A 19,218-nucleotide genomic window follows, 5' to 3' on the forward strand; every position below is an offset into this window, starting at 1 on the left:
ACACACATGGATATCTCACACACACACACACTAACATACACGTGCATACATACTAGAGCCCGACCGATAAAGGATTTTTAAGGCAGATATCGATACAAATATTTGGTGATTTAAAAATCCGATATTAACTACTTACTAACCGAGAGTGAGGTCATGCCGGGAAATATCAAACTGAGGCTTCAACGTATCGACCGAGCAATAGCGAGGTTGATATATTTCCCGGCATGACCGAACGGTCGAGGTTAGTAAGTTGTTTATTATATGGCATTTTTTGTTCTTTTCATTTAAAACATGGCGTTTTGTTTAGCTTTCAAGTCTTCTCACGGTGTTTCAGGTGTTAGCACCCAGCAACCAATCTGAAATCTGAGCAACCAAACCTAGCAATCTGCCTAGCGCTTGTCGTTTTCCTCTCTTTTAGAAAGTTAAGAATTAAAATTAAATTAAAACTCCTCGATATCGCTCATTTTGAAGATGACGTCAGAGGGCAATAAGTATCCGTATCAGATCGCAGACCGGCGAGGAGGTCAATACGCGGCTGGCATGACTACCCATTAGCCAATCAGAACACTCGTAGTGTCGTTGCCATATAATAATTCGATATATCGGCCAATATATATGTTTTTTTAATCCAGAAACGCGTAACAAAACATAAACAAATTTCCCTAACACTCTGCCCGACTCTGGCTGGATCAGCTGGTTGTAGGGTTTGTGGCGTTCTAAACACGAGTGTTGCCAACAGGGATGTTGTAGAGTGCCCTCTGGTGGACAAACTATGCAACACCAACACTCATAACATGGTTGAAGGGTGTTTCGTCCGTTTTTATTTTTTTATATTCATTTATCGACCATTATAAATGCAGATACTGCATAATATCCCCGGTATATATATAATATACCCCTAATATTGGCCAATAATATCGTCCGGCCGATATCGGTCGGGCTCTTATACATACACACATACACAAGTCCAGTACCTTGAAGAAGAATCCCAGGCCAGACTTGGTTTCCCCGTCAGCGGACATGTCCTGTGTGTCTGACCCGCCTCCCTCCGAGGGGTCCTTCACCTCTGATAGGTCCACCTCAATCAGGTGACCTTTACCCTTTAGCCCTTCCATTCCGTCCGCATGCTCCTCCTGCGATCCGCCCGAGTCGCTCCTCCCTCTCCCCTCCAGGCCTTCCTCCAGACAGGGAGGGTGGGTGGTGCTTCCTCCCATGGATGAGGGGTCCGAGCTGGGCAAGTTGGGGGTCCGACACAGGCCCCCTCTGGAGCCGGGCTCTTTCTCCTCCGCCTGAACTCTGAAGGTGGTGTTCCTGAGGTTCCCTCTCTCCAATGACCTGGGGGGCTCCCCGTACATCACAAAGCTCTCCCCCCTCCTCTCCCCCCCCTGCTCCCCAGGGGGCTCCCCGTACATCACAAAGCTCTCCCCCCTCCTCTCCCCCCCCTGCTCCCCAGGGGGCTCCCCGTACATCACAAAGCTCTCCCCCCTCCTCTCCCTCCCCTGCTCCCCGCCCCGGGGGGCGTGCGCCTCTGGGTCTGTGCTCACCACGGAGGCGGGGGTGTTGGTCTTGGACCCCGCCCGGCCGTTCTCCTTGCTCAGTTTGAGCACGGAGGGTTTGGTCCGCGCCACACGGACAGAGCTCAGCTTGGGGGGTCTGCGAGTCGGTGGCGGGTTCGAGGCAGCGATCTCCACAAAGTGGACCGCTGGACGGGCCCTGGAGTCTGGGGGCGGAGTGGAGGCCGAGGGCGGGATGGGGATGGCGGGAGGGGTGGGGACTGAGGGAGGGGCGGCGGCTGGGGCCGGGGGCCCTCCTGGGGGGGCTCCGGGGGGGGACTGGAGGCTCTGCTTCATCAACAAGTCCTGCTGGAGGGACATCTGCATCATCTGCTGCTGGATGGAGCTGATGGCTTCGTTCAGCATCTCGATGGAGCGGCTGCAGTCCCCCAGGTCTGGCTCGGTCCCCTGGATCTCATCCTGAGGGTCACCAACGCTGGTCCTGTTGTCCCTGTCCTGCTGACCCTCCGGCCCCTGGCCCTTCCCTGGGCCCTGGCCCCTGAAGGCCCCCAGGCAGGAGTCATCTCGACTGGCCGGAGTCTTGCCCTGCTCCTGGGGGTCCTGGGGGTGTTTGAGGGGCTGGGGCAAGGTGTCACTCTTGCCTTTCTTCACAATGTTCAGGAAGGCGGCCTTCCCCAGCTTGAGGCGTTGCCGCGCGGACAAGGTCTCCATCTTCTTCTTCTGGTGCTCGATGGCGCGTCGCTGCTCCTCCAGCTGCATGTGGAGCTGCACCAGCTCCGACGCCACCGCCCCCACCCCGGACGCCAGACCCTCCTTCCCCAGCCCGGGCCCGTCCTTCCCCAGCCGCCCCAGGCGCCAGGAGCCTCCCAGGGGGAAGGGGGCGCTTTCAGAGCCGTCGGGCGTGGTCTTCTGGGAGCTGCTGGTGCTGGAGCAGCCGTCGGGGAAGCTGACCTTCTGGAGCTTTCTCTCGGCGAAGCTGGTCATCCGGACGGAGGCGCTCCCGCTGGCACTGCTGGCCCACGAGGTGGTGCTGAGACACGGGCTGGAGCGGCCGCTGCCGCCCTCCTTGTCGTCGTGCTCGCGCACCTTCATGTCCTCCCGCAGCTTGGCTGACTCGCCCTCCCCCGCCTCCTCCTTGTCCTCCTCCTCCCCGCCGCCCTCGCCCAGGCACTTCCCCCTCACGCTCCTCAGCAGCTCCTTGGCCAGCTCCGTCTGCTCCTCGTCCTCCTCCTCGTCCTCCTCATCCTCCAGCTCGGCCAGCTCCGAGTCTGTGTCGCGCCCCGCCGCCTCCCAGGAGGGGTAGGGGCTGTGGCGGAGCTGCGCCTGGCCCGGGAGCGAGGCCGGCCCCCCCTGCTCCCCTTCGTCCCCGGGCTCGGACAGGTGGAGGAAGAACCCACAGGACCGCTCCCGGGCCGTGGCCGCCTCCGCCGCCGTGGAAGGCCCCACGGCGCCCTCCGTGGGGGGTCTGAGGGGGGCGAAGCCGGGCGTAGACCCGGGCATGGCTCCTGGAATGGGGGTGAAGGTATGGTTGAGATCGGGCTCCAAGGCGAGGCATCTCCTGGGGGTGACGGAGGCCTCCGTAGTTCTCCTGAAGCCGGCAGCTCTGGAGCGGCTCTCCCCACTCTCCTCCTCCTTGTTCAGGCTCACGCTCTTCTCCTTGGCCGGCTTCAGAACCGCCGGCATCAGGGGCTCCAGGTAGAAGCAGTCTGTCTGGGGGTCAGGGGAGAGAGCAGGAGGCTGGTCTGGGCCCGGGACCAGGCCCAGGCTCAGGCCCAAACCGGGGTTTGGGCTGGGGCGAGGGGAACGGGCCTTGGAGATTCCCCTGCTGGTCATAGTTTGGACCTCCAGGTCATCCTGCTCCATCTCGATGTCTGGGGCCCGGCGGCGGGCCAGGGCCTCGGGGTGAATGATGGCCACCAGCTCCTCCTCCTCCACATCCACCTCCTCATCCTCGATGCGGACGTGGCCCATGAGAAAGCCCTGACCGTTGAACCTGCTGGGGGCGGGGGGCAGGTGGGGGCCCCCCAGCGAGTGCTTGGGGGTCACGCTGAGGATGTTGGAGGCCAGGCTGTCCTTGCTGATGGAGCGAGCCAGGCTCACAGTGTCCCCCTCACCCTCCGCGGAGAAGTGAAGGGCATAGGGGACTGGCTGGGACAGGGGTCTGGGGCGTGAGCAAAAGACATAGAACTTAGAAACAGAGTGAACATTTCAGAGGTTTAAATAAACCAGTATAGGTGTAAATGAACCCATAACGTTGAATAAAGAGATGCCCGTTGGCCAGATGCTCACCTCTGTCTCCTCTCTGGCCAGGCCAACACTGACCCCTGAACCTGAGTCGCAGGTTGACCGTCCACTCGTGTCAGAGAGTTCGACCTGGTCCTCTGGCCTGCGCATCCACAGAGGAACCAAAATCAGCGTTGGTACATCATACAGTGCAGTACACCACTATGAGGAGTTAAAGGGGCATTTATAATGCAATCCAGGACTTCCTGGTTCTGGGCCCAGTGTGTATGTTTGGTCTGGTTTGTTCTGACCTAAGAGGTCGTCCTCCTGCATCTGCTGCTGTCTCTGCCTCAGGGGAAGTAACGAGTGTGAGGGGCTGGATGACGGGCTGGCTTTGCTGTTACCGGAAGGGAAAAGGAACCACATGTATTTATGACTTGTATGTTTCTCTCTCTCAAAAAAGGATTTATCCCTCTAGCTCGCTCATGTTGAGAAGCCAGGCCGAGACGTTAGAACATACCTGTTGCAGATGTCTGGACTGGAGGATGACGTGGCGATAAGGATAGGGGAGTCAGGCGTGACCAGGAAGCTGCGTCTGGTGGCGTTCGAGATGGGGACGTGGGGGCGGGAACTCTTCGGCTGCAGCAGGGAACGCACTGTGGGAGAGGTGGTGAGGGATGTCAATCAACATATCCATGCCTCTCACTGGTTAGCATGTGTCTCTACAAGTGGTTCAGCTGTAGTTGTAAATAATACATAAATGAAAAGAAATAGCATTATATAGACTGTTGGATTGGATAGTTGGATTTCTTTACCATCTTTGATTTCCTGCAAGTCCCTGGGCTGGACAAAGTCTGGCTTGATTGTTTCGAACCACCAGAAGAGTTCAGCAATGAACACCATCACATTCCCCTGGAGAGAGAAGTCCCAAACATAAACATAACCACTCAACAAAGAAACTACAGAATGACAGTTGGGACAATGTCAACATGAGAGTGACAGCGAGAGAGAGAGAGAGAGAGAGAGAGAGAGAGAGAGAGAGAGAGAGAGAGAGAGAGAGAGAGAGAGAGAGAGAGAGAGAGAGAGAGAGAGAGAGAGAGAGAGAGAGAGAGAGGACTGACCTTCAGTACTGGCGGGGCGTAGAGCATGTCTTCTGGCCTCAGGTAGTAGGCTCGGTTCAGGTACTCGTTGGAGAACTCTTTGAGCAGCTGGATGTTGTAGAGGCTGTCAGCTATGGAGGGGACCTCCTTCAGACAGATGTCTACAGGAGAGCCAGGGGATGTTAGCAGAAAGCTAATTCCAGTGGATATTCTAATTTACTAAACATTGAATTACTACTAAACAAGAATACACACAGCCTATGAGGGGAGGCAGGACCCTTCCAGAGGCAGGAGAACGTTAAACCTGCCCCCCCCGACCCCCCCGAGGCAGGAGAATGTTAAACCTACCCTCCAGCTTCATGAGCTCGGGGCAGTAGAAGTGCACCACGGCCAGAAGGGCGGCGCCGTCACACACGTCCTTCATGAGGTCGTCCAGCAGGGGGAAGTGCTGCAGCGTTCGGCCTGTGAGGTGGTCTCTACGGTAACGCACCTACACACAGAGGTCGACGGTCAGGCAAGGCCACGGTAAAATCAAATCTCTCTCTCCCTCTCTCACACACACACTCTCAATTAGAGCCCGACCGATAAAGGATTTTTAAGGCCGATACCGATACAAATATTTGGGGATTTAAAAATCCGATATTCCGATTTCGGCCGATATAAAAAAATATTTTTAAATCCAGAAACGCGTAACAAAACAAACTGATTTCCCTAACAGTAGTTATTTGTAGTTTACATTTAGTCACTTTTAGCAGAGGTTCTTATCCAGAGCGACTAAGTACAGGGACATTCCCAGAGGCAAGTAGGGTTAAGTGCCTTCCCAAGGACACAACGTCATTTGACATGGCCAGGAATCGAACCAGCAACCTTCTGATTAATAGCCCGATTCCCTAACTGCTCAGCCATCTGACTCCTGTTATTATTTCCTCACTAAAATAATATGTTAATGCAGTTTCTGAAAAATAAAATGTATAAAAATAGAATCTTAAGATATGAAACTTAAAGTCCTTGGAACAAAAACATAATAAAAATACAAAAACATTAATATTCATTTATCGGCCATTATAAATGCCGATACCGATAGTTTGGAAAATGCCCAATATCGGCCGATAATATCGGTCCGCCGATATATCGGTCGGGCTCTACTCTCAATCCCCAGTTCACAACCATTTCCTGCCTGTGACCCAGTCAATGTGCATGTCTGTATTGAATATTTGAGCAGGGATCAGAGAGGCTTGTCTGGGACCAGTATGCCCTAGCCCCAGCTCAGTCTACCCCAAAACCAGCCAATACCAGATCAGACTGACTACTGCTGAGTCACTGACAGGAAGACTGCCAACAGGGTCACAACAGCACCACCACTAACAACTAAACACATCATCATTATCAACAACAGTTAGGCGTCAGTGAAACAGTATAAGCTACTGATACAGTAGTTGGAGACACTGATACTCCCCAGGGTAACATTCACTACTGGAACTTTACCACACATATCTACTGTAGTGTGACGGATGAGACTGGAGGTGGTGGTGACTGGTGGATATGGAGGACATATGGAGGGGGTTAGCACTGGGACCGGTAGGAATCAAGGATTGCTACTGCCAGACCGTTAAATACATCTGCACTGTTTGTGTTCAAAACACCAAAATAAAAAAACCTAAATACCTAACAGAGAAGTGAGAATACTCATTCGGATGTGTATTTATTGTCTGCTTCATTCATGTGTTTTGCAAGCTAATCAGTTATGACAAGGAAATCCATGTGAGTATGTAAAGCACAGCTGGGGCAGACAGGATGCTGGCATATGGCTGAGGTAGATGTGGATAACCGCTAACACATTCTAAATTGTAGCTATAACACAATAGAATAAACAAGATTTAAATAATAATGCCAGATTCAACCAAAAATAAGACATGTTGAAATAATATTGGAATAAACTTACATTATATGGTAACAATCACTAATAGTGTGGTTTTCTAGACCCTTAGGAAAATATTTCTGACATATATTTAGGGAAATCCACGTAGCATTTATTAAATTTCAAGTGATTTGCTTTTGAAAACACAAAACAGTGTTTTCTTTGCTCCGGCAGTCCTATTTGGTCCGGGTGTTTGACCCAGATGTGGTGAGGTGAGGGCGAGAGGAACACGTGTGTGTGTGTGTGTGTGAGTGTGTGTGTGTTAGTGTGTGTGTGTTAGTGTGTGTGTGTTTGTGTGTGTGTGTTAGTGAGGGGTATTTACCACGCGAGAGAACTCCACTGGCTCCAACAAGCAATGGGCCAGCGCATGCATGATATCAGGCTGGGAGGGAAAGAAAGGAGGAGGAGCGGGATGAGTGATGGATCACGGATGAGTGGAGCATGTTATGGACCTCAGCCCAGACACGGGTCGCACACAAGCTGCTTAATGGAGACAGTGAGTGGGGTGAAACAAAGGCAGCCATTATGGGTCAGGAAGTCGCTCGGCCCGGCCTTCCTTGGGAAACATCCGTCTGTCGGACGGACGGACGGACACAGAGATGGTTCCACACAGACACAGTGAGGTGAAGCTCTCCGTTTCTACGGGGCCCAAAAGCAATGAGTCGGGGATGGAGCAGGGACCCATGCGAAGGCGAGTGGGCTTGTGATTATGTGCAGTTCCTGTCTATCCCCACCAGGGGGCACTGTGTGACTGTGTGTCAAGCGCCCCCCCCCTCCCCCTTCAGCACTCCTGCCCTAAACCGGAGCAAGCACAACTCATATAGTGAGGGCTGCAGTCCTTTACACACACACACACACACACACACACACACACAGACACACACACACAGGATGAGCTACGTGTTGCACTTACAGGTACAAGCTTCCAATACCATTTGGAGGGAGACTATCCAAGAGGGCAGTAGAGAGGGGGAGTGGTTTAAGGGGAGGTAGAGGAGGAGACACAAACAGGAAGAGCAGCAGACAGGTCAGAGGTCAAAGGTCACATCAGATCCCGCACCCTCCTCCTTCTCCATTGTTTGGACTAAAAGGAGGGAGATCTGATCGCAGAGCAGTCAAGAGAGGGGTTAGACAAAACCAAGCGCCGGCTCACGGCTCCTCCCACACAGAGACCGGTCACCAGACTAGCGGACCATCCACTTCCAGGGGCCACGTTCAGATTCTCCAAAATCACACCCTTCCACCACCCCCCCCCCCTTTCTTCCATCCTCCGTCCCGGGCATCACCAGGACGGTGTCAGCTGTGTGGAGGAGCACAGGCTTCCACCCATCCATCCAGGCACGTTGCAGCAGAGAGTCCCCCCGGGGATGGAAGGAGGAGGAAAGGGTGCGTTTGTGGAGAATGGAAGCGAGGCCTTGGACAGATGATTCTGTGTCTAGGAGGAGGCAGTCTGGAACAAGCCAAGAACCGGTGGGAGATACGGGCTGTCATGCATATGCTAATGACGATGTCGGTCTGAGAGGGCAGGTACGTCAACCCATGCAGAGGAAGAGGGAGAAGAAGAGAGGGTGTGAGAGAGAGCTAAAGAGAGAGCGAGCGCAAGTCCAGAGAAAGGAAGAGCGAGAGAGCGAGAGAGAGAGTGCAGCAATGAGAAATTCAGATAAATACTCGGGTATTACCCTGCTGGCTAGGAGAATTCAGAGAAAAATGAAGATGTAGGGACAGGGAGGTAGAGGTAGAGAGACAGAGGTAAAGAGAGAGAGAGAGAGAGGTAGAGAGAGAGGTAGAGAGAGGTAGAGAGAGAGAGAGAGAGAGAGAGAGAGAGAGAGAGAGAGAGAGAGAGAGAGAGAGAGAGAGAGAGAGAGAGAGAGAGAGAGAGAGAGAGAGAGAGAGAGAGCGAGCGAGAGGACTAGGAGGGCAGACAGGTACCTTCTGGTGGCTCGGAGACTCCAGCAGGTGCTGCTTCATCTTCATCTCCTTGTCTGTGATCTCCCTCATCTTCATGTTCACCTGGAGGTGCACGCGTGTCAGCACACAGGGTCAGACACACGGCACACACACACACACAGACCAAAGCACTAACATACACACACAGGTACACACACAACTCCACACACACAGGTCAACACGTACACGCCTACAATTCAACACATATCCAAATAGGCATGCAAGCGGACACACACACACACCTTGTTGATCCAGAAGACCATGGCGTCCTCCAGGTCAAAGGGCAGCTCCTTGGAGGCGCTGAAGGTGGAGAAGCGTTTGACGCTGGTCACCACCCTCTCGATGCTGATCATCTCCACCGTGTAGGCCATCATCAGGGCATCGATTAGGGGGATGTGGGCGCTCTGCACACACACACACATGCGCGTGAGTTTCTTTTCTACAAAGTCTTCTATATCTGTTCCACTGCACTACTCTGAATATTGACCAATGTGTGTCTGTACATCTTCTGCAGCCAAGTATGTGCATTCTTCTGGAACAGTCTCCAAGATAAACGTGACGGGTGGATTTGGGAGCAGTCCATGTAACGTGGGCCTGGGAGGTGCGTGTGCACCTGTCCCCTGCTGGGATCAAGACATCTGCTTCTGTTGTTGTCCCTTCACAGAAGGAAACTGACCTAGGCCAAATAACTCTTTTTGGCTTCAGATCAGAGTGTGTGTCTGTGTGTGTGTGTGTGTGTGTGTGTGTGTGTGTGTGTGTGTGTGTGTGTGTGTGTGTGTGTGTGTGTGTGTGTGTGTGTGTGTGTGTGTGTGTGTGTGTGTGTGTGTGTGTGTGTGTGTACCAAATGGACATTTCATCTGGTAAATGTAAAGTTGTTGTTTTGTGATTTTGTTATACTCTGGTGATTGCACTGGATTATTTGGAGCTTTTCATGTGGTAATCTTAGTGTAATGACTTGGTGCTGCCCATCGTGGCCAGGACTCTCTTTAAAAAGAGATTTGACATCTCAATGAGCCCTTCCTGGTTAATAAAAGGTTAGCCTAAATATATATATATATCTTTTTTTTTGCAGGTGCATTAAGTGTGTGTGTGTGTGTGTGTGTCTACAGGTAGTGTGTAGGTAGTCCTACGTATGTATAGGAAGTGTATGTGTCAGAAGTGTGTGGTATGTGTGTGGCCATGTGTCCTGGAGGGAGGGGCACCTGCTGCACTCTGCCTGAACTGAACAAAATGTTTTTTTCGATGACGTTCAATTAAACTTTCAAACTAATTCAACATGGCACACACACACACACACACACACACACACACACACACACACACACACACACACACACACACCGAGGATGGAAACTCAATAACTGGACGTTTGGGACAGGGTGATATATAGTTTTTTTCCCCCATCAGATGCTCTAATTAGGCAGCGGTGTAGTCGATGTGGTCTGATCAAGATCCAGTTCTACTGGGTGAGCCGAGTTCTGGTGGGCCAGGAACAGACTGGACACATCAAGGACAACATCGATCTGGGCAGGATCCAGAAACACACACAGATTGTGTGTCTCCAGACCCACACACCCACACATACGGTGCCAACCATTGATCTGCTCTGAGAGAGGGATAGAGAGGGGGGGGGGGGGGGGGGGAGAGGAGGGGTGCTGCTCTTTGCAACTCCCAGCCAAATACTTCCTAATATGATCGTCTGAGCTCAAGGCGAACCAGGCCGGACTGGGGGAATGATCTCCACTACACACACCAGCACCACATCAGATCCCAATCATATTAAATGTCCATTGTATAACCCTTTGTATATGCCCTCTCATGACCACATATCCACACAGCATGCTTTTCAGCCTTTCAGGTCGGCCCCCTTGGGGTCGACCTGGGTATGGCTACTCTGAGCTGTAAGATGCATCTCGAATTCACACCAAACAACAACCACAAATGCTCTGTGGTTTTACTGCATGCAATAAAACCAGCATTGTGAGTGTTATCAACCAATAAAATATCAACATAGAAGTTTGAACACACACACACATGCAGGTGGCATGTTATTATGCCAGCCCAGTGCTGGTGTGTGACCTGCTACTTTGGCCGGTGTACACACAGTCCCCGCAGGAAGTGAGACTGAAGCAGATGGTCCTCCTGTGTGTGTGTGTGTGTGTCAGGAGTAACAATGCTGCTACTGTAGCTAGGGGCAGATTTACAGCAGATAGCTAACACCACCAGGCCAGCAGGCAGGAATACAGTCGCCATGCCCTGAGGAATGGTGAAGTAAATCTTTCTAAAGGCCAAACACACACACACACACACAACACGGACCACACGCTTACAATACATCAGGACACACCGACACCCTTACCCCAACCCTGCACACGCACACACACACACACAGCTCACCATCTTGATGGGGGCGGAGCTGAGGTCGGCGTTGGAGACGGGCGTGTTGTCGCTCTCCAGGACGTAGATGCCCTTCCTGGCCAGCGCCTGGATGACCGACTGGTGCGTGTGCAGCGTGGCCGCCTGCTCGCCCTCCAGGACCAGGCCGCACACCCGGCAGTAAAGCTGCCCGGAGAGGAGCAGGCGGATCACCGGGGGCTTGATGTGCTCCTGGTCGTACTGGTCCGTGTAGAAGGGGTCCCGGAGGTCCTGGGGGACGTGGTCTGTGGGGGGGGGGGGGGGGGGTGGAAAGAGAAGAATGCTGACACCTGTGTTTGTGGTGAATGGGAGACTGGGGATAACCCGCATGTTGCAGCAGGGAGGTTAAAGGGGGAGTGAAGGTAAGGATGGGTGTTGGTGGTCTAGAGAAGACTGGGGCAGAAAAGGGAGTGTGAGGGGAAGGTCTCAAATGGATATCGTCCATTTTACTGACTAGTGTTTCAGGCTAACAATCCTCAAAGTGCCTCTTTGAGCTATTTTGATAGCCGATTGAAAGTGCACCCGAATGTGTAATATATGACCATACCCATGATGTGTAATATATGACCATACCCATGACCAACAGCCATGTCAAACTTACAGGCTCCCTGTGTATGGATTTAGTGAGTGTTGCGTCCTGCCTCACGGAGCAGGAAGTGCTGTTCTGTCCTTCCTGTCTGGGCTCAGTCCTGATTGCTCTGTCTCTGTCAGCTAAGTGAACACACAGCAGTCAAGCTCATCACACAGGCACCTATGGGCTGATTCTGCTGAGCTATGCTGCATGAGCTAGGCTGGCCTGGCCTGGGATGGGTTAAGCTGAGATAGTCTGGGCTAAGCTGAGCTGGGCTAGGCTGGAATCGAGCTGTGCTAACCGGGCTAGGGTTAGTCTGAGCCGGACTGGCAGGAAGGCTCCACAATTCGATTGATGGATGCCTGTAGAGAGAGAGAGAATGCACCCGTCTCTCTCGGCGGGGCTCTCTCTCCCTTAGCCTCCACCACTCCGCAAGGTAACAGATACCTTCAAAAGGGCAAAGCTCTCGGATGACACAGCAGAATGTGTGCGTGCGCACCCCTCGGTTACTACGCCCCTACGACAACACACTGACCGGCTCAAAAAGCCCAAGTCACAACAAAGCTCCAAAAAGGTAGTATTGTCAGATACAGATTGGCATACTTTCAAACTATGGCCCAACGACCCGGATGTCTGAAACCCAAGGGTGACTTCCCCTTCCCGGTCAACCACTACCGCGTACACGGCCTCGTCATGGAGAGCTTGGCCCGGTCCCCTCCACCTCCGGCCCCAAAACGGACACATCAGGCCTCTCTCGTGAGCGTGCTCGGACACATGTCTGGCAGGGAGCTGGCCTGTTATGTCACGTAAGCAGCTCCACAACGCCACCGAGAGAGGGAGGCGGGCAGCAGCTTAGGCCGGCTGAGCGGGGCCATCAGTGGACTGGGGATCTGTGGGGAGGGACCTGAGGTGCACGTCAGGCTGCAGACTGGGCGCCAGAGAACACACGTCTACCAAGAGTGTGGGGGGGAGGAGGGGGGGGGGGGGGGTTGGCTTAGTCAGTGAGGTTCTAGACTAGCTATGTGCTGTCCTAGCCTGGCTGAGCTGGAGCGGTTATTTATACCCCCCCAGCGTTCTAGAGTTCTAATTATACCCCCCCCCCCCCCCCCCCCCCCTCCGTGCTAATCCAGCCCTAAGCCCTCACAACGTTTAGATACCTTGCTTTAGCTATGGCACGGGACGTCATCATCACCCGACTCTACAGGACAGGCAGAGAGACCGAGTTAGCTGTGTGTGTGTTTGTCCAAACAAGCCACAACAAAAGAGAGCTAAATTATACTTTCAGTGCAGTTGATCCCCGGTCACACTGCTACACACTGACCACGCTGAAGGAATAATGGTGTCTATCTTACTGGCTTGGCAGCATCATTAACCAACAATGATGGAGAGACTATTACAAAAGCAGGAGGAAACAACGCACTCGCACTCCTAGGAGAGTTAGATTAACATCACGGCTGACTGCCCACTGATATCTGCCCACTCATACACCCACACCCACACCGTCTCCTTGCCACACTATTTTTTTTTCATCCTGCCCACACAGCCTAACTCTCCCTCCCTGTCTCTCTCTCTCTCTCCCACTCCATCTTCCTGTCTAGCATGTGGCTGCTCCCGGTACGATACTGTCCACTCACCCCCTCCTCTTACTCCCTTCCCCTCCACTGTCCCTTTCTTCTCCTGCCCTACCCCCCTCCCTTCTGTCCTCCACTCCCCCATCTCCCCCACCCCCCTCACCCTGGTTGCCCGGGAAACACTGATGAGCAGTGGCAGTTGATCCTAGGATGGTGAGACTGGTAGGAAGGGAGACCTGGGATGGGGGTGGGTCATACTCACACACACACACGCAGGACTGTGCCTAAGGGAAAAGGTTTGGTGTGTGTGTGGTGTGTGGCAGGTGGGATTCACTCTCTAATCATGGTGGCTAATACTCCCTTGACGCTTACTATCCACCTGATCTCTGCAATAGCTCAATCACAACATGCTGTGTGTGTGTGTGTGTGTGTGTGTGTGTGTGTGTGTGTGTGTGTAATCTAGCGAAGCCTCAGAAAAGTCTTTGTTCCAGCAGTCCTCTCCCTCTCTCCTTCCAAACGCATGGTCAGCTAGCAGAGATCCACCTGACTGAAGCAGGGAGGCTGGGAGGAGAGTAGGCACGAAGGAAGGACACGGGAGGGAGGGAGGGAGGGAGGGAGGCTCCCTTCCTAACACCTTTACTATTGATGTGTTGACAAGACCAGAACACAAGAGGATGGACAGGCAAATTCTCAAAAAAACTATTCAGATTGATTCATTGATCTTAATCAGATAAACAATAAGCACATTTCCATTAAAGATCAAAACCTCAATTGAACTGACTCAGGGTAGGTATTTCTAGTCGTTCTGCTGGGAGTTGTGACTGGAGAGGTCTCTGTGTAGTCAACAAACCTGACCACATTATCCTATTTCCCTTTTAGAGGTGTAGTCTAATCCGTTAAGATGGGTTTGACTTCTCTGACCTCAGCGCTCTCTCTCTCTCTCTGTCAAAGAACACTCTTCCCTACTCTCTCTCATAGAGCAGTCTTCTTTGCTCATTACCTTTCTCTGCTCCTCCCTCCTGTCTCTCTCAGAGAACTATATCCTCTGCTCTTTCTCTCTAGAGCAGCCGCTGTGCCTCTTATACCAAATCAGCTCTCATAGAGCGGACCATTTGCCTCTCTCAGACAAGCGAGGAGAAAGCCCGTGTCACGTCGAAAGGCGTTCACTCTGAACATGTACAACAGTGAGGCGCTGTGGGACATGATGGTTCTAATGACGGACGAGGCGACATGACTAACCTGACGCTCGGTTTCCTGTTTCTGTCTAGGCTCTTCCAGGCTCGGCACGTCAGGGCTGCATGTCGACGTTTAGCAACGGCGTCGTGAGCCTTCTAGACGTGCGTGAGGTTTCTGAATGCCAGTGAGGAACAGCCGGGAGGTGATGTCTCACCTCCAGATGTGGCGGTTGGCGAGGACACGTTCACAGGCGGTGAGACGGGTGAGAAGAGACACTTCCCGTCTTCACACCCACCTCACCTGGGGGGGGGGGGGGGGGGGGTCTCCGCTGAAGCACGCTCGAACGCTGGCGTGTGGCCGTGGATGCTAGGCTCCCAGGAACTCAGAAACTGACAAGAAGACATGGCAGTTCAGTGGGTCTCGATCTACCGGCTGTCTGTGAGACCGATTTGGTGAAGAGAAGTTGGGGGAGGGGGGTGGGGGGGCCTTGGAGGGAGAATGTAGGCTAGGCTGTACTGTGATCTACTGCCCTGGCTACTGTATCTGTCCCATGTGGGTTCATGTGGAAGATGTGACAGGACTAACCCCACCCTGGCTCCGACTGTCTCTCTCCATCTTTCTCTGCAACTCTCCCTGTCTCTCTCTCTTCCTCTATCTCACTCATTCAGAAGTGTCTGTCACACCAATGTCTGAGTCAGAGAAAATGACTGACCGGACTTATCGGGGTGGACCAGCTGACCTCTTACACACTGTTTTCCTGAGTGACACACACACACTCTCAACAGAACAGAGAGGAATACACCAGCATTCACACACCGTACAGTAGGACAGCAGCAAGATGAACCTAATGCAAGACACTGTTCCAGAGACAGCCCCTTCTGGGCTTTGACCAGTAGTGGTGTCATCATCCCCAAGACTCAAGTCTATATCACTACCTGTTGTCATGGTGAACTTATCATTTCCTCTGGGAGGAAATGCTCCGTAGAAGTGGGTCAGATGGATCACAAAGGCTACGGAGCTCATTCAATGTGATGATGATGATGACAGACCACCACACCCCAGCTCCAGTGAACACAACAAAGCAATGTTCCTGTAAGGGCAGAAACAAATCAAAGATGTGGCCTTTTTGTGAAGAACCGTAATGGATCTCTAGCATAAAGGTTGTGAGCGTGCCTCCACCCAAACCTGAGTCGAGAGAGAGGATTCTGGTGGTAACTGGTTGAGAAGACCACACACAAACAGTTACCTCCATGTCCTAGTTTACTCTTTGGCTTGATCTGACCCTCCCACAATCCCCAGAACAGAGGGTAGGAGAGGAGAGTTGGAACCCAGAGGGTATTGATCGCACTGTGAGGAATCCATTATGTGTCTGTGTGCTGTCCTCAAAACGTTCCCAACACACCCACACACCAACAGCCTAAGTGATCCAGCGATTGAAACAAATGGGTGTGTTTGTTTTGTATCAAAGGGAGTTTCCAGTCCTGAGGTAGACATGCAGCAGGGAGGACGGTTAGGGCGTGTTGTGTATGTGTGTGAAACAAAGAGACAGAGAGAGAGAGAGAGAGAGACAGAGAGCGAGCGAGAGAGAGAGAGAGAGAGAGAGAGAGAGAGAGAGAGAGAGAGAGAGAGAGAGAGAGAGAGAGAGAGAGAGAGAGAGAGAGAGAGAGAGAGAGAGAGAGAGAGAGAGAGATTTGGTGTATGTGCGTATGTATGTATATCTATTTACTTATGTGTATATTTTCTACAGATTATTTGGCAACATACCAACTTGAATGATAATCACATGGATACAAGTTGTACACCTGCGTGGTGTAATTACACGTATGTATGTGTTTAACTACCGTGTGTGTCTCTCTGTATGTGTGTGTATGAAATATAAGTATATATAAGGCCATGATTTATATTGATATTTCTATATATTTCTGTAATTCTACCGTTGCTTTGGCAATATGAACAATTATTGTTTTCATGTCAATAAAGCCCTTTGAACTGAACTGAGAGAGTGCATGAGAGAGAGAGAGAGAGATAGAGAGAGAGAGAGAGAGAGAGAGAGAGAGGTAGAGAGAGAGAGAGAGAGAGAGAGGGAGAGAGGGAGAGAGAAAGAGAGAGAGAGAGAGAGAGACAGAAATGAATCCAATGAAGTCATTACAATCATGTTGTTCATTAGATAAAGCATGTTACACATCAGTTACATCAGTTGGGAAAGGATGACCAAGTTTATGAAACAGCATGAGAATCAATCTTAGTTTGACAGGCAGCAAAATATAGTCCAGGTTGATTTCAGAGTCCCTGCATGGCTGCACTGTAATCCCTGTCATTTTCTAATCCACAGCAGAAGATCTAGGAATAACCCTCTCTGTTGTGACTCGTCGAAACACAGGCCGTGTTTGTATTTGTGTATATTAGTGTGTGTGTCTGTCTCTGGGTGTGTGTACAAAAGTGTGAACAACTAGCATAACGAACACATCACTTAGCCTAAAAGCTTGTTTGGATTGAACAATATCAAATTATTAGACCATTTCGTTTTTTATACCTCTGGCACTATAACGATACTACCACAGTGAACACAGCAGAATTCAGGAAGTGAATGTCACATCTACATGTGATGTTGACCTGTTCACTGGCTGTCAGACCGACTCAGCATTCTCTACTAAATCTGTAGACTGACCTACTGTATCCCACCCTGCCACACCAACCCACTGATCACTCCCTGGAAGAGGAATTAAAGAGATAGTAGGTCAAATCATTTTCCAGTGTAATAACGGTATTTCACCAGTCTTGACTAGCTAATGCTCCAAGTCTTGAGCTTTCTAGAGATGTAATGCTCTGTATCACACACATACTCACACAAACACACAAGTCCATGCAGATGTGGCGTACAATTCTAGACAGGAAACGATACCGAATTTGGTTCAGCCCTAACATGTCTTAAAATAATAACACAGGTTCGAAAGTGGGGACAATGCAATTATGATGGCCAGACACCAGGCTGATACAAACAAGGTGAATCAGCAATCTTGAGACATTTATTCCAGACGGTCCCAAACTATTAGCAGGTCCATGATGTAATTTAACCAGCTATAGAACCGTGTGTGGTGTACGCTACAATCATTGTGTAGAGAAATGTAGCCTACATATAGCATTTACTTTAATCTTAACAACATTGATTATCTATAAAGATGAAGTGAAGTCAAACCTATCGAACTGCTGAACACTGCGTTAAATTAAAAAACGTACCTATACCGTAAGCTTTGGCGAACAGCCAGCGGAGATTCGCATCAATTTTCGCCCTTGCAGAGTCGTACATCTCCAGCGGTACGATCTCCATAGCGCCTCCTTCACCTGCTGAATCCACTTTCCTCCGGGTGCTGTCCCCACCAGCACATACGTCCACATCCATCCTGCGTCAAACACAACAACCATTAAACTATGGGTTAGCTAGCTAGATTCGTGGGCTACTCTGTAATACATGTGAGTGGATTAAACGTCAACCCCGCTATTAGGTACGAGCTAGTTAGAGCATGACATCATCAATCCAGGGTACCGTAGATCGCACGAGCGCTTGAATGAAACGCCCACCCTCCCAGAATAACAAAATGTATTGTCTGCTAAAATCTATTACATACAGACACTGTCCATCGATTGATCTTATAATAACAGTCTAGTAAAAAGTACTATGTTAATTAGCTCCTTTGGCAAATTACTTTTCTGTTTAGTTAACTAGCTGGTAGGTTAGCTCTGAATATCTGACCCATGAATGAACTAACACTAGCTTACTAGCTAGCTAGCAGCACCGCTAGCTGACTGCGTTTGCTTTTGCAACTGAATGGTTACATTAGTTTTATAGCCATACAATCGTTTGACAGTTCTTCATCAAACATTACCTTCAGATGTGCAAGAGATCCGCAATCCAGGTTTGGAAGATAGTAGATCAAATAAAAAAAAATATTGTTTTCACCGTAGCTGAACGGCAACACAGAGCCCTGCTGCTCTACTCCTCCCTACCCAGCAACACAAACCTCTCCAATGCGGCCTTTGGCTACATGACAACTGCAACGGGAGAAGATCCGGGCATTAATCCAAGAAAAAATACAATTAGCAACTATAAGATGATGAAAAACATATTTTTCGCACGCCCGGTTATTTTCCTGCAGGACACAATGTCTGATTTGATGTCATTGCAACAGAATGAAGGAATTCTCGTGTTCTTGACAGCCCTGTTGTGTGTGTTCGTCTCTATGGGGACGTCTATGAATTTTTTCATCACTTCAACTGTACCAGCACCAGCGGCTGAGGGCGCAATACGCTTGCGTCAAGATTGTGGACGTGAACGGTTGTCTTCTTGACTGTTCATTTCAATATTTTACGATAGCCTACCTATTCAGTCAGCCTGTCTCTTTTTGCCTGTAGTCGTCACCCTGCAACCCTGATCTTATATGTTTAAGTAACCATACAGCCATCGTTTTTTAATCAATAGGAAATTAACCTTATGGATAGCCTAATATGCAAATTGAAAAACGAACAATATCAAACATTAATTGATTTAAACCGGAACACTAGAAAATGACTTCCTGGTTATTTAACCACTTAATATCCTACTCTAACTTTATATTTTGACAACGTGCAGTCAATTAACAAGCAGTCAAAATCAAGGGTGAATCCTGCCATCTAGTGTTTAATAATGTAAAGTGTAGGCTAATGTTTAAATAACAATGTCATATGTAGGCCTACCTGTATGCATGGAGATGAAAAGAAACTAATGTAGGCTAATCAAAATAACTTC

General features: G+C 50.7%; 2 protein-coding genes across 2 annotated transcripts in view; both read right to left on the reverse strand.

Annotated features, from left to right (window-relative positions):
- notch1a (notch receptor 1a) overlaps positions 1 to 19,218 on the reverse strand; it is a 145,446-nt gene that overhangs the window by 96,635 nt on the left and 29,593 nt on the right. The gene's annotated exons all lie outside the window — the stretch shown is intronic.
- Positions 2,260 to 18,687, reverse strand: LOC134033335 (calmodulin-regulated spectrin-associated protein 1-B-like). Its single transcript, XM_062477446.1, has 15 exons — positions 18,320 to 18,687; positions 17,673 to 17,836; positions 11,100 to 11,362; positions 8,945 to 9,106; positions 8,685 to 8,765; positions 7,669 to 7,701; positions 7,078 to 7,137; positions 5,186 to 5,327; positions 4,859 to 4,998; positions 4,553 to 4,649; positions 4,258 to 4,393; positions 4,049 to 4,140; positions 3,804 to 3,900; positions 3,251 to 3,675; positions 2,260 to 2,735 (listed from the first exon to the last, which is right to left on the reverse strand). Exons 2-15 carry the CDS (start codon positions 17,833 to 17,835, stop codon positions 2,401 to 2,403), a joined length of 2,226 nt encoding a protein of 741 aa, XP_062333430.1. The 5' UTR covers position 17,836; positions 18,320 to 18,687; the 3' UTR covers positions 2,260 to 2,400.

This window comes from Osmerus eperlanus, chromosome 14 (genome assembly GCF_963692335.1).
Source record: "Osmerus eperlanus chromosome 14, fOsmEpe2.1, whole genome shotgun sequence".
NCBI lineage: Eukaryota > Metazoa > Chordata > Actinopteri > Osmeriformes > Osmeridae > Osmerus > Osmerus eperlanus.

Coding starts and splice junctions, on each gene's coding strand:
- LOC134033335 (XM_062477446.1), bottom strand. CDS start 17,835: ATGGATGTGGACGTATGTGCTGGTGGGGACAGCACCCGGAGGAAAGTG. Junction 7,702..8,684: donor AGTCTCCGAGCCACCAGAAG/GTACCTGTCTGC, acceptor CCTCTTGGATAG/TCTCCCTCCAAATGGTATTG. Junction 4,999..5,185: donor CGAGCTCATGAAGCTGGAGG/GTAGGTTTAACA, acceptor GCTCTCCTGTAG/ACATCTGTCTGAAGGAGGTC.